Source organism: Candoia aspera, chromosome 2, assembly GCF_035149785.1.
Source record: "Candoia aspera isolate rCanAsp1 chromosome 2, rCanAsp1.hap2, whole genome shotgun sequence".
Taxonomy (NCBI): Eukaryota; Metazoa; Chordata; class Lepidosauria; order Squamata; family Boidae; genus Candoia; species Candoia aspera.
The window spans coordinates 141,830,471-141,845,096 of NC_086154.1; the positions used below are offsets into that span (position 1 = coordinate 141,830,471).

A 14,626-nucleotide genomic window follows, 5' to 3' on the forward strand; every position below is an offset into this window, starting at 1 on the left:
TGTTATGGTCCACACAGTCAAAGGCTTTAGAATAGTCAATAAAACAGAAATAGATGTTTTTCTGAAACTCCCTGGCTTTTTCCATTATCCAGCGGATATTAGCAATTCGGTCCCTAGTTCCTCTGCCTTTTCTAAACCCAGCTTGTACATCTGGCAATTCTCGCTCCATGAATTGCTGAAGTCTACCTTGCAGGATCTTGAGCATTACCTTACTGGCATGTGAAATGAGTGCCACTGTTCGATAGTTTGAACATTCTTTAGTGTTTCCCTTTTTTGGTATGGGGATATAAGTTGATTTTTTCCAATCTGATGGCCATTCTTGTGTTTTCCAATTTTGCTGGCATATGGCATGCATCACCTTGACAGCATCATCTTGCAAGATTTTGAGCAGTTCAGCTGGGATGCCATCGTCTCCTGCTGCCTTGTTATTAGCAATGCTTCTTAAGGCCCATTCAACCTCACTCTTCAGGATGTCTGGCTCTAGCTCATTGGCCACACCGTCAAAGCTATCCCCAATATTGTTATCCTTCCTATACAGTTCTTCCGTATATTCTTGCCACCTTTTCTTGATCTCTTCTTCTTCTGTTAGGTCCTTGCCATCTTTGTTTTTGATCATACCCATTTTGGCCTGGAATTTACCTCCAATGTTTCTAATTTTCTGGAAGAGGTCTCTTGTCCTTCCTATTCTATTGTCTTCTTCCACTTCCACGCATTGCTTGTTTAAAAATAATTCCTTATCTCTTCTGGCTAACCTCTGGAATTTTGCATTTAATTGGGCATATCTCCCCCTATCACTGTTGCCTTTTGCTTTCCTTCTTTCTTGGGCTACTTCTAGTGTCTCAGCAGACAGCCATTTTGCCTTCTTGGTTTTCTCTTTCTTTGGGATGTATTTTGTTGCCGCCTCCTGAACAATGTTGCGAACTTCTGTCCAGAGTTCTTCCGGGACTCTATCTACTAAGTCCAGTCCCTTAAATCTATTCTTCACCTCCACTGCATATTCCTTAGGAATATTAGTGAGCTCATATCTAGCTGATCTGGGGGTCTTCCCTAAGCTCTTTAGTCTGATCCTAAATTGTGGAAGAAGTAGTTCGTGATCGGAACTACAGTCAGCTCCAGGTCTTGTTTTTACCGACTGTATAGATGCCCGCCAACTTTGGCTGCAAAGGATGTAGTCAATCTGATTTTGGTGTTGTCCATCTGGTGAAGTCCATCTATAAAGCCGTCTCTTAGGTTGTTGGAAGAGAGTGTTCGTTATGCAGAGTGAGTTGTCTTGGCAAAATTCTATCAGCCTATGTCCTGCTTCATTTTGTTCTCCCAGGCCATGCTTACCTGTAATTCCAGGTGTCATTTGACTGCCCACCTTAGCATTCCAGTCTCCCGTGATGAAAATAACATCTCTTTTAGGCGTGTTGTCCAGTAGGTGCTGCAGATCCTCATAGAACCGCTCTACTTCAGCTTCTTCAGCATCTGTGGTTGGGGCGTATATTTGGATCACTGTGATGTTAGATGGCTTGCCCTGAATTTGAATTGAGGTCATTCTATCGCTTTTTGGATTGTATCCAAGCACTGCTTTAGCCACTTTACTATTAATTATGAAGGCTACTCCATTTCTTCTGTGGTCCTCTTGTCCACAGTAGTAGATCTGGTGGTCATTTGATGTGAAGTGGCCCATTCCAGTCCATTTCAGTTCACTGACGCCCAAAATGTCTATCTTTAATCTTGACATCTCACCAATAACCACATCCAATTTGCCCTGGCTCATAGATCTTACATTCCAGGTTCCAATGGTGTGTTGATCCTTAGAACATCGGATTCGCCGTTCACCACCAGCACCGTCAGCCGCTAGCCGTCCTTTCGGCTTTGAGCTAGCTGCGTCATCACGTCTGGGGCTAGTTGAACTCATCCTGTTCCTCCCCAGTAGCATTTTGACCATCTTCCGACCTGGGGGTCTCATCTTCCGATGGTATACCGACATATCTCTGGTTGTACTTATCCATTTAGTTTTCATGGCAAGAATACTGGGGTGGGTTGCCATCACCTTCCCCAGGGATCGCATTTAGTCTGACCTCTCTGTCATGACCTTCCCGTCTTGGGTGGCCCTTCACGGTTTAGCTCATGGCATCATTGAGGTGCTCAAGCTCCAGCACCACGACAAGGTAACAATCCTTTGCTGAAGAACAAAGAGGTAAAAAGCCCAAAATAAACACCAAAACTGCTCTGCAGGGCCCTTATTCCACCTTTGGGAACTGCAGCAAACTCTGCCTCCCAGTGATTAATCCAGAAATGCCACAACAATTCTGGAGTAACATTCATACCCAGGAAGAAAAAAGCCTTTCCTGGTGCATAAGTAGGTTTTTTAGAGGCCTAGTGCTGCTAAGTTTTTAAAAGTATCTAGCCTTCTAGGTCAGTGAAAAATAATACAAAGCTCCTATGTGCTGTATGCAAAATGTTTCATTCTATTGTAAAAACAAGCCTACTGCTCGTTTTTAACTTCCACTTACTTCTAAGAATTTTAATGAAAAATGCAGACCACAAAACCCACCAATACTGTATTCAGAGTGAAAAAAGAAAAGTCTTCAAATGGAACAACAATACACCAAAAGCCTTTATAAACCAGGCTGTTCTGCTCAGCTTAGCTCAAGCACAGTATTTATCTTTCCAGTGCTGATGTTAGATGTTGCTGGTGCCATGCAGAAGCAGTCGCAAACATGCCTTCTTCTCACCCTGATTGGTGCAGTTGGCATGAGTCTCATCACTGTAGTCTCCACAGTCATTGTCCCCGTCGCAAGTCCAATGCACAGGAATGCAGCGCCCACTGTTGCATTTGAACTGGTTGCTGGAACAGGAATGACTGCAGCCAGCTTCATCACTGTTGTCCCCACAGTCATTGTCTGAAAGCAGGAAGAAATGGGGGAGGACAGAGTCTACTAGGTTCTGGGGAGCAAACACAACCCTTCCATGCACCTCCCCATTCCCCTCCTGAGCTAGATGCAGACTCCTTTGGCTGATAGGCAGCTAGAAAGTCTAGAAGGCAGCACTGCATCCACTGTCTAAAACGAGGACTCAGGTTATCCCAATTCCCCAAAGCCTGCATACATGGCACCCTTCTACCCCATGCATACACTAGCCAAACATGCTTTTGCATTGCCCCAAGAGCTTTTCCCACTAAAGAAGCAACTAAACAATAACAACATCAACAAGAACAGCAACAAATTTTAAAAAGAAAACACAGAAACTGCATAGATCATCACATGCACCATGGGGGAATGAGAGCAGGTGAAGTGAAAGGAAACTATTACATTATTGGATTCTGGGATCAATGGAGTGTGTGTATTCCTTGGAACTCAAAACAATGTCCATCCATACATGTGCTTCTCTGTGCATCTGTTAGCATGTGCACTATCTTGATCTGGGATTCTTCTTTTCATTTTCAATCCGTTTCTGAGTAAGAATAGGCACTGATAGGGAGAATAACTTATGGGTGAGTTTCCTGCTGAATCAAGTTATTACTGTTTATCTGTGCGTAATTGGGTTTTCTTTTGCCTACAGCAAAACCAGTGAACAAGACTGTTCCTACTGCTAAAATTTCCCTTGGCTTTGGCAACTTGCATTGCTCTTGAGCATACTGGAGTCTCTTCTCCAGGTTCTAAAGCCTAGGGAGATGTTCAAAACAAGTGACCTTCCTACCTCAAGTTAGCTTTACCAGCACATCTAACGTGATGCACTGGTGTTTAGTCTGCTATGGAAGCCATGAGATTCCTCCTAAGCAAAGGTATTTCAAATCAGGTCCCCTTTCTTATCCTTCCCACAACTTGTTTCAGGAAGTTCTGGATGCTGTTCATAGGCATCTTTGCTGAGAAGCAAGGGTCACTGAACAAAAAAGTTCCTGCTTCAAAGTAAACCCACAGAGGATTGGCATATGTGTCTGAATCAGGAGTTCCTTTTAAATTAACAGAACTCTTTGCATCTTAAGCCAAAAAGTAGCAACAGTAAGAACTGAGAAATAATTATCTGATGGCCTTCAAAATGAGGGGAAATGATAAGCACCAGTGGGACAAGCGACCTCCAGAATGGTTTTCCTGCCCTTCTTATGAGATTTATTGGTCTCCAAGACCCCCTCCCAACAAAGACAGGAAGTGCTAAGTCCTTGCAGGCACTGACATTGTGCGGAACAGTGATAGCTTTTTTAGAGAACCAAGGAGTGCGGGAGGGGTGAGGTGCATGTTGATCTATGCACTAACCGTTTGCTTTTGGACAATTCTTTTCGTCAGAGCCATCCCCACAATCCTTTTCTGAAACACAGAAACCAACCAGAAAAGACAGGAGAGTGGGCACGGTGAACACACATGAACACACCCAATCAGCAATATCACACACAGACAAAAAGAAAACAAACTGGAAATCAAATATGAAAATAGAAGCAAATTAGCATCCTAAGGATAGAACATGCAGAGGGAAAAGGAGGAAGGGCATCAAGAGAGTTGTATCAAACACAGAAGGGGAACGAGACAAAATCCATACCCTTATTTCATCCTCAAGAGGAGAAAAGAGATCAGGAGGGAAGAGGTAACCCACATTGCTCTCCTGATGGATATTCTAGATTCTTTCCTGAATTTTAAGCTGCTACTTCAAAATCAGAAATGAAAGCTGTCTATACCAAACCATGTAAATGTGCTCAAGTCTGAGCTGACTTGTGCAAAATGAGGTTATATTGAGTCATACAAACCAGAAGGTGTAGTTTAAACTAAGTTCTTAATCAAGCCAGATTTATGACTCATATTTCATCAAAATCATGGTTTATCATTAATGTACAAACTAAGCCTAGTGGGAAAACAAATGTCTATCTTTTTTACTTATAGAAATATAGTGCAGAAAGGAACTGAGCTATGTGTGTGCTCTTTTCCCCCAAAAGGAAGTCAAAATAACAACAAAAGAACTAGCAGTAGTTCAACAGCCAATTTAATATGGGAAAAATATACCTTCCATCTCACTAGTGTCTTGGTGGAAAGTTACAGGTATTTTTTTCCAATTTCAGGATAAAGGTGTATGGCTGCATGTTCGAATGCCACCATCCACGCAACGCTCCCAGTATCAAAAGAAAACAATCATGTACTGAACTTTTCCCTTGATGTGCAAATCCTCCAAGTGCAGGAGATGTTCTTAAGTAGAAAGCAGCCAAAAGCAAAATCTCATACCTACCTGCAGTTTGGTAAAGGAAAATCCAGGCAACATTTGGCTATTTAATCCTGTAACTGCCCTTAAATTCCGAGCTTAAGGCAAAATTCACCTACTAGTTCTCCTCAAGGAAGGTATAGCAGGATGTGGAGGCATCTAATCTCCACTTACAGTCTAGATCTTTGGACAGGATATTCTAAGTCCTGACATCTTTGGAGAAGTGATTATGCAATGTGATTAATGGGCAGAAGAGATCCTGAAGTAAGCCACATTCAAAGGGCTTGCCTTCAAAACTTCCAGTGGGCCAAACTGCATTTGACTTTCCACTCAAAGGAAGATATCGTACTTTGGGATGGGAGAAGTATCTCCATATTTATCCCTAAGAGAAAGACTAGAATGGCATGGCTAGAAGATCTTGAGCCAAGATGTGAAGCTTGATGCTTGCATTACTTCCCTCTAGATGGGGATATCTTGGGGATGCAAGGAAGAGCTCATGACACCCCAGATTCAATGCAGGGCAAGCTCCTACTCTGACATAGAGATGAAGAGGCAGCATGTTAAAGCAAACATTATCATGCAGAGATGGGAAATACAGAAAACGAATTCCAAGCCCATCTTTTCCTGAAGAATCTGCAGTTCACTTTTACAGATTCTCCCTGTTTGTAACCTCACTATTCCAGCCAACATAGAAGGACATTGCATGCAAGATAAGCTTACCATTGTCACATCTCCAGTTGATATTGATGCAGCGGCCATTGTGGCAAGTAAACTGGGTCAGAGGGAAGCAAGTTGGGTAGGCTACAAAAGGAAAACAAGGACATTTGCAAGACCTACTGTATATCCAGGATGTTCTGCTATATCAGCACAAATGGGTGAGACTGCTATATCACAAGCTGTAAAGTTAGGGGTGGGGGGAGAGAGAACTTTTCAGGGAGATGAGGGCTTCACTTGGTCTTCAGATGGCATTTGTAGGTCCATGCTCCAGAAAGTGCATGGAATTATTGTAATACAGTTTTGAAAACTCCCCACATATTTAATAATCAGCCCCTTTCAAATTTCTATCACATTAAAAATTACAATGCAGTGACAATTTTTAGATGCTTTCAGGGAACTTGTGTGTCTCTATGGCCTCAAGTTGTAGACCTCTGACCCTGTTATAAAGTAACAGGTGCAAGTGCTCACATTCTATATCAGTGCAACAATTGGGTGAGCAATTTCTCCAGGGGAAGGAAAAATTCTCTAACTATTTCTCAAGGACAGGATTCTCCCTTAACAGTGACAGCAAGCCCATTATTTAAAATATCCAACCCAACAACTCTCCTACAAAAGATACACAGTTCTTTTTATTTTTATTTATCTCTGCCTAAAACATGTGTGGATGAAACAGATATAGCTTTATAGCCATGTGTATATAAACCTCTACTTTTCAGAAAGTAAAGCCTAGATTTTAAGCATATTATTTGGGTATTAGCCAATATAGCCACAACAGTTGAAACTTACATCTCTTTCAGGCCATATGGCTGGAGATTATGCACCTATTATCCCACCAAACGTAACTGTGGTTATAGTAATAACTCTGTTATTATAACAAAGCACCTGGGAGATTATAAATATCCACTTAGCAATACATCTGCAAATGTAATACACCGGAATCTATTCCCTCACTCACCACATGAGGCTGATTCATCAGAACGATCCCCACAATCATCATCCAAGTCACAGGTCCAAGAGATGGGGATGCAACGGCCACTGGCACAGGAGAACTGGTTGGTAGGACATGTGCGTGCTGGGGAGCAGGTAAGTGGCAATGAACAACAGGAGAAATGTTAAAAGCAAAATTGCACACCTTTCTGAATCATTCTAATGGTGGGTAGAAGAATGGCAGCTAACTGTATCCAATGGGATTATCTGATGATTCAGAAATAATTAAACTATAAACCTGCAGTGACACTCTTCAGCAGCATATTCAAATACATGTCTGGCAGATACGCTGAAACTATAACTTCCCAGAATTTTTAAAACTGTAATTCCACCACACCTAGAAAGTTGCAGAAGGCTGATCTACAGGTTCACCTAGATAGCCCCAAGAGCCTCACAAGGTTGTTATGAAGATCAAATGAAGGATAACTATCTAGATAACTAGAGGGATAACAAGCAACCATTACCTGAGCATGTGGAATTAGATTCATCTTCATTGTTGCCACAATCATTATCCCCATCACATAACCAGCGGTTGGGGATGCAACGATTGTTCTCACACTTGAAGCGGTCTGAAGGGCATGTGTGCTGATCTGCAGAATGTCAAAGCAAGGAGAGCATCTTAGGACATCACACTATGAGATCTTTCTTTCCCTCTACGTGTATGCCAGTAATATGAACTTAGGTCAAAAGAGCCCTCCTCCCTTGGATAAGTAAGAATCTTGAGGTTTTGGCCCATATCCTGATGAATTTTCTAATTGTGGAATTGCCATGCCACATCCAGAGATTTTATGGGAAATCTACACATGGTCTTCTTCCACTAAGAGAGCTACTACGTTTTCCCACTACTACTTCTTTTTTCTTTTCTTTTCTTAGGAACATTTGTTGAGATTGGAAAAAACCCAAAGAACTAGAGTGCCTTTTGATTGACCAAATACACACGGCAGAGCTCAGGTGCCTCATCACTGTTGTCCAGGCAGTCATTGTCTCCATCACATTTCCAGCGCTCCTGTATACATCGACTGTTCTTGCAAGCAAATTCCCCAGGCTGGCACTGTGGAGGTGGAACGTAAGATGGATTGGCTAGACAAGAAAGAACAAGAAAAGAGTGGTGGTGTGATAAGGAAGAGGCACCCTCAGGGTCAAACCAGCCCCTCCTCTGAGGCAGTTCAGTTCTGAGGCCACCTGCACCTATGGGTGAAGAGCAACTCCTTCACCATAAACCCGTTTCTCCCTTCCAAACCATCCCTCTGGGGTATCAGGGGAAGATTGAAGGGGAAATCCTTGCCCCACCTGTGTGTGGCTAAATACAGAAATACAAACAGCAGCTTTGGGAGTCTGTAGCTCAGCCAAGCTGAGGTGAGTGATAGAAGGCAACCAGTTGATTTAACCAAAAATCAGCTTTAGTAAAGGTGCCAAAAGAAGATAAGGTTCTACACACAAAACACACCATTAGAAAGAGATAAAAAAAATTAAAAAGCACCCTAATGCAATTCTTACTATAGCTAAACAACTCAGTTTCCAGCCTAGTCTGATGTAACCCCCTCATCTAGGACTCCAGCCAACTGTCTCCAGAAGACCCAACCTCTTCCTGTCCAAAATGACAGAACCCCCTTTATTGGCTCTCAGGGGTCAGGTGACTACCTCTGGGCACATAAGGCTGGCTTGTTCTTTAAAGGGCCAGCTGCTCCCCACCACCAGTGAGCATGGAGATTTTTTTTAATGAAGGGGCATCTCTGTTTGGGCAAATGAAGGGCTGTTTAACCACAGCAGTATTGTATTGTGTGGAGGAGAAGATTTTGACTATTTGAGCCCACCACAGTCCCAGTCTGGTTTTTGGGTTGGAATAGGAGCTCTGGAGCTTCCCTTCTTATGGAACAGGCAGCTCTTGAGAGGTTGTCTCTCCAAGTGGGGAGATGGAATTGTTACCGACTACAAACCCCAAAATACATGCATGGTAAGTTCAGTCCCAATACTCCAACTTCACAGATCCCTGCATAAAACAGAGTTAGCAAATTCAACATGCAAAGACTATGGTGATGAATACGTACTAGTCCCTACAGATTGTAGGTATTATATATGTAAAAACAAATCAGGAGTTTATCTGACCTAGTTTGAGAATGTGAATGTTCTCAAAATAGCTGTTCCATGAAAAAGGCAACCACCACTGCCACCATGATGCCATACAGAAAGAGTTTCCTGCTTTTGCATCTATACGAAGTATATTCAGGCATCACAGAAAGTGTCAAAACCCAAGAGAAGACAGCTGTATGACTAATGCAGAATCGACCTCCCCTGCTCTATCTGTACACATGGAGCCTTCCATAAAGGTAAAAACCCCACACCATCTTGCATAGACAGCAGTTTGTACAGCATTTCCTACTTAACATTCAAACTACTTGCACAGATGTTTGGAAAGTAGATGACAGGATGGGGCAGAAATGCTTACTTATGGACTGTAGTAGCAAATCCCAGTACTGGACATCCAGCTGGACTAGATGATTTCCAGGATTCCTTCGAACTGTTACATTCTAAGATTTGCTTCCTTTAGTAACCTCTTCTGTACATGTAAATAGGGCTACATGCTTGAAAAAGGCCCTTGACATCTTTAAATAGCCACTATTCCTAAGTCTTTAAACTGTGAGTAGGCAACATATGAAGAACTGGGCTCCATACCTGAGCTGACTGGAAGCCAAAGGAAGCCATTTGTTGATAAGGTGGCCAAATTTTCCTCCCCAGGACCTCCTGCTCCCACATCCACCCTTATTTTCTGAAAACACTCTCCTATGCCTTCAAAATTTGGCTCTTCTGCTGTCCATTTCAGAAGCATGGAGTCAGGGCACTGCAAGCATGATGCTGGGGGTCACATGCACTCTTCAGATTACCCCCATTCTTTAAGCAGCAGTCTGGTATACAGAAATTAAGCAAAGGAACCTTTCCTGATGGAGGAAGAGGCTGTGATGAAAAAAGCTTAATCGTATATGGGGGCTGTATTTTAAGGCAACACAGCAGGAGCAGAAAAAATGTGGCAACCTGATTTAGAAATCCCCCAAAAGTCTGATTTTTCAAATAAAGTAACTCACATCAGCAAAAGGCCCATTCTTTCCAGTTCTGCTGACACAAAAATAAATTCACAGACTATGTTTGACTATTATTAGTACTCCACACTTTCAGTAAAAGTACGAACACGGGTGGAGATCTTCTTCCAATGAAATGGATATATTTGTCAAATGAATATTTCCCAGCTTCATTGGTGGAAAGCTGCAAATTGGTGGAGTAATGGCTTCATCATCAAAGCCAATCAGATCCCATATTGCTGCTGTCAAGAGCACCAGACTCTTTAGTATGGAGATTTCAAAGCATCTATGTTGGTCAGCGCAGGGTAGTCTGTCTCTGAGAATGTCTTAATAAGATGGTAAAGCATTTGTTGAAGTCCACTATTCTTTTGAAGAGTGCTGAGCTCCTGGCAATCTCTATCTCCTTTCAGATTTACTGAATTATTACATGGATTGTTACCTTGGCAAGTGACAGAATCTGGTCCCAAAATCTGGTCTTCTGCACAGGCACAACGTCTGCCATTCGGGATAGCCAAGCAAAGACTGCTGCACCCTCCATTGTTCACCCGGCAACTGTTGGAGCCAACTGAAAAAAATTGACAAGGAGAAGCAATGAGAGAAGCCGTACCAAAATTTCCTAAGACCTGCCAAAAGCAGGAGAAAAGACAAGACCTAGAAGGCTCTTGTGCAATCCAATCCAACTCAAAGAGATCAGGAAACACATTGGGAGAGCAAAACAGGATTAATAATTTCCAAAGAGATAAACACTTTAGTCTTTTGCAGCAAATAACCCAAGAACCCAAAGAGTCTTGCAGGAGCTTAAAAACTAATCAATTCTATTCTCCACCTAAACTTTCATGGATCAAAGTCCATAATGCTTAGGTCCCAGCTAAGCCTTTGATTCTGTATTTTAATCACAACATGCCTGGCCTTGTTCATCTTTGCACACCTCCCCACAGCCACCACAAAATAAACATGCATCTACTGCGTCAGCTCAGCAGACTACTGGCATGTACAGAGTGGCTAGTCTCTTTTGAGCCAGCTGAGAAAGAAACACCTGGCTGGTTTTATCTTTTTTCTCAACTGGCTACTTTTGGAGCCTTCCTTTGGCCTCTTCCTCCACATACTTTCTGTTAGCACATATTCTCACAATCAGCGAGTTTGCACTGACTTTTCTTAACCATTTTTTTTTTGAAAAAGAAAACTATACTTTTTTTTCCTTTTCCTTGTCCTCACTTTAAACATTCTCTCTCTCACGCGCTTTTAAATGTTTTCCCAGGTGCAAGGGCACTCCCAATTCATGACCGTATCCTCACGCTGCTGGGGGATGTGTATAAATGAACTGTGACTACAGGAACAGGACCAACTGCATACATCACATTCATGAAACAGCAGGAAGTTTTTGGTACTATAGAAAAACCTGTGAGACTGCCCAGGGGTCTTTGCAATGTTCTCAAAGCAACATCTCATCCAGCTTCTCACACAGTAATAGAAAAATTAAAAAGCATCAGAGTAGAAGAACAAACAGCAAAAAAGGATGGGGAGAGTACATTAAACTGAAAACACTGTTTCCTCCCTGGCCTTTGAGGTCTGACAAAAGAGGAGCAGTAGCTATATGGGTGGTCACGAACATATTAAAAATGAAGAAAGCAGGGAATAGTCTCCTTCAGCACAATTAAGGACCACAGGTTTACACACAGTACCCTTTCCTTCAATTTTTTTTTCTTTCTTGATTGTATAGTTTTAGTAAATAACATTATTACTTTACTATTGTTTATTTTTGGTGTTATGTAAATATATTGAGAGCTCTTGCACCGAAGTCAAATTCCTTGTATGTCTAATCATAGTTGGCCAATAAAGTATTCTATTCTATTCTATTCTATTCTATTCTATTCTATTCTATTCTAATTCTTATTCTTATTCTATTCTTATTCTATTCTATTCTCCACAATAAATTCACAAGCATATGGAGAATGGACAGCATTTGTTCTTGCCTTACTTAAATAGGAAGTATGATCTGTTTTAGCAAGTGCCAACACAACACTAAAGCCATAACGGATACTGTAATTTGTTCATTCAGAGGACAAGAGCTGACCTCAGAAGTAAACAGCCCTGATCCATTCACCTGATCTGGGCTTCAATACTCAGAAGATCCCACCTCTCTGAGCATGATCCCTCCATGGAGGAACCCATCGAAGACTTCTTAATTTATGGATCAGAATAGCCTTTCTCCTGTAAAGATTCAAGGCTAATGTTCTGTCCTCAGTGGAATCTATCCACGCACATTCATGGTGATTCACAGTGCTAACTAAAAATAAGGCTTTGTACAATGGCGAACGCCCTGCTATGCAAAACCATGTTTGCCTTAGTTCTGTTCTGAACTCTGCACAAATCCTTAGAGAAAATACGTAACACTTCAATTCTCAGGCGGCTTGTTTTTTCTCATCCTGGGTCTTATTCACCAACATTCACCCTATTCGCCTTTGAAATTCCTGCAAAGTACATTTTGACAAGAGCTTATAGTGGTTTAATACCTTGCTGTTGCTGAGCATCATACATGCGAATCTCGAAAAGTGGTGGTCGTTCGTTGCGCAAAAGGGTAATGGCCTTGGTGTTCTGGTCCAGACGAAAGATGCTACCAGTTCGGTACTCTGTCCAGAAGAGGAAATGGTCATAGTGGCACAACCCAAAGGCATGACTCAACTCACTTCCATCATAAACAACCTGCAACAGGAGAAAGATGTACACCCATGGATCTTTTAATATGAAGCCATCAATTAACCACAAACATTTTTAAAATGCATCTTTTCTGACAGCACTGCTGTAGGACCAGAGCAACGGGAGGAGGAGGGGAAAAGAGAGAAATATATTGTGTTTTTGTGGTGGACAAAAACTGTCCTCCAATAGTCAAGCCACTAACCCAAATGGACAGGTGTTCTTGTTCCTGCAGTAGCAACTCTAATTTCTGCTGTGACCATAGTGGGGACGCTAATGTTGCAGTTACCATATTTGAGGATTTTTCCCCATCTTTTTTTGGGGGGGGGCTTTGAGTCACTGTTGACTCCTTGTGAACAAGTCCCTGCAGTTTTCTTGGCAGGTTTTTCAGAAGTGGTTTTGCCCTTGCCTCCTTCCTAGGGCTCAGTGAGAGTGACTGGCCCAAGGTCACCCAGCTGTGCCCCAGGAGGGACTAGAACTCACGGTCTCCCGGTTTCTCACCTGGTACCTCAACCACACCACCAGACTGGCTCTCTATTCATACTACGTACATTGTTCATAAATATCAATGAGCTCCTGGACTTCAACGTGACCTAAAGCCACAACATTTTCTTCTTGTTGGCTAAAAGGCTTACAAGTTGCTGAAATTCCTGACAAGCATACATCTATGTGGTATATCAGAGCAAAGAGAAATTAATGTTAACCGTTCTTGTAAAAAGTCTAAAGGCAGTGCAAATATTGCCTGAGCAACTGGGAAGTTTCTTGGGACTTACTAGTTTTTTTTTTTTTTAATATATTGGAAATATTTGTGCAAGCTTACAAAAACCATAAGCCCAGTTTTTAGGAACTGTAAACAAACCAACCAGCAAATAAAAGTGCAATTAAGAAGTCAGCAAGCTTAAGCTGTTTACAATATTAGGATGAATAATTTGGGGTGTATGGATCAGAGTGTATGGAACAGCAGGCTGCTTGAGAAAATTGCAGGCACCTGTGCTGCCTTCTTCGCCTCCCATCTGAGCCTTTTCCCCACCATCAGCACAGCAGAGGTGCCAATAAAGCAGCAAAGTTGACACAGGTGTCGGAGGATTATCACCACCGTAAAATGTCCTAACAATTGTAAAATAGTAGGAACCATTTCAAAGTGTATTCATTAGGTTCTTCCTCCTCCTCACCATCAGTACTTTCCATCTACAACCATTTTTAATTCCTTTGGACACTCTGTACACTCATCCTAAAGCATATGACTCCAACAATTCAACTGTATGCAAAAGTATACAGCCATTTGAAAAGGTACTGATATGGCATTGAGAAAAACATATTGGTAGCTATAGGAATCATTCCATTTGGGTTCAAGCCTGGAGAGAAAGAAGTCCAAAGCTCCACAGAAACCACTGAGAAGAGAATGGGGCTGGTAGAAACAAACTACTGGAGATAAACACAGAAAGGTGTGAACAGAAGTAGAGATATAACAGGCACTGACCTTGCGTTCTGTGCCGTCCAGCATGACCATCTCAATCCGGTCATAGTAGGCATCAACCCAGTACAACACCTTAGAGGGAATGTCCAGGCTCAGCCCATTGGGCCACAGCACTGTCTTGGAGGTGATGAAGACACTGCGGTTGGAGCCATTCATCCAAGCCTTTTCTATCTTTCCCCTTTTACTGTCCTTTGGGTCTTCTTCCCAATCAGTCCAGTACATCCATCTAAGCGCAAAAGACAGGGAGGTCAAGGTAAGGTTTTTTTAAAAAAAATTATTATTCCCTTGTTCACTGATAGATAACTGTTCAGTGGTCATTTGCTTAAAAACAGTGCTCTGCTTGGAGTTAAGTGATGTTCTGGAAACACTTGATCAAGAGGGCCACTTTTCAAAAGGATGAAAGTTCACTCCCATATCAGCTCTTTCACTTCTGCCTTGCTCATAGATTCGGTGTTCAATTATTGCTACTGGTGTTTTGCTTTATCTCCACACTATGGAAGAAAAG

General features: G+C 42.1%; 1 protein-coding gene across 2 annotated transcripts in view; it reads right to left on the bottom strand.

Moving 5' to 3' along the window:
- LRP1 (LDL receptor related protein 1) overlaps window positions 1–14,626 on the bottom strand; it is a 320,650-nt gene that overhangs the window by 101,746 nt on the left and 204,278 nt on the right. For both annotated transcript variants that reach the window (XM_063293930.1, XM_063293929.1), the window contains exons 14-21: window positions 14,125–14,347; window positions 12,464–12,653; window positions 10,390–10,515; window positions 7,816–7,956; window positions 7,341–7,466; window positions 6,845–6,961; window positions 5,893–5,973; window positions 2,724–2,891 (exon numbers count right to left, since the gene is read on the bottom strand). In XM_063293930.1, coding sequence (XP_063150000.1) covers window positions 2,724–2,891; window positions 5,893–5,973; window positions 6,845–6,961; window positions 7,341–7,466; window positions 7,816–7,956; window positions 10,390–10,515; window positions 12,464–12,653; window positions 14,125–14,347 — 1,172 coding nt within the window. The remainder of the gene's footprint in view (window positions 1–2,723; window positions 2,892–5,892; window positions 5,974–6,844; window positions 6,962–7,340; window positions 7,467–7,815; window positions 7,957–10,389; window positions 10,516–12,463; window positions 12,654–14,124; window positions 14,348–14,626) is intronic.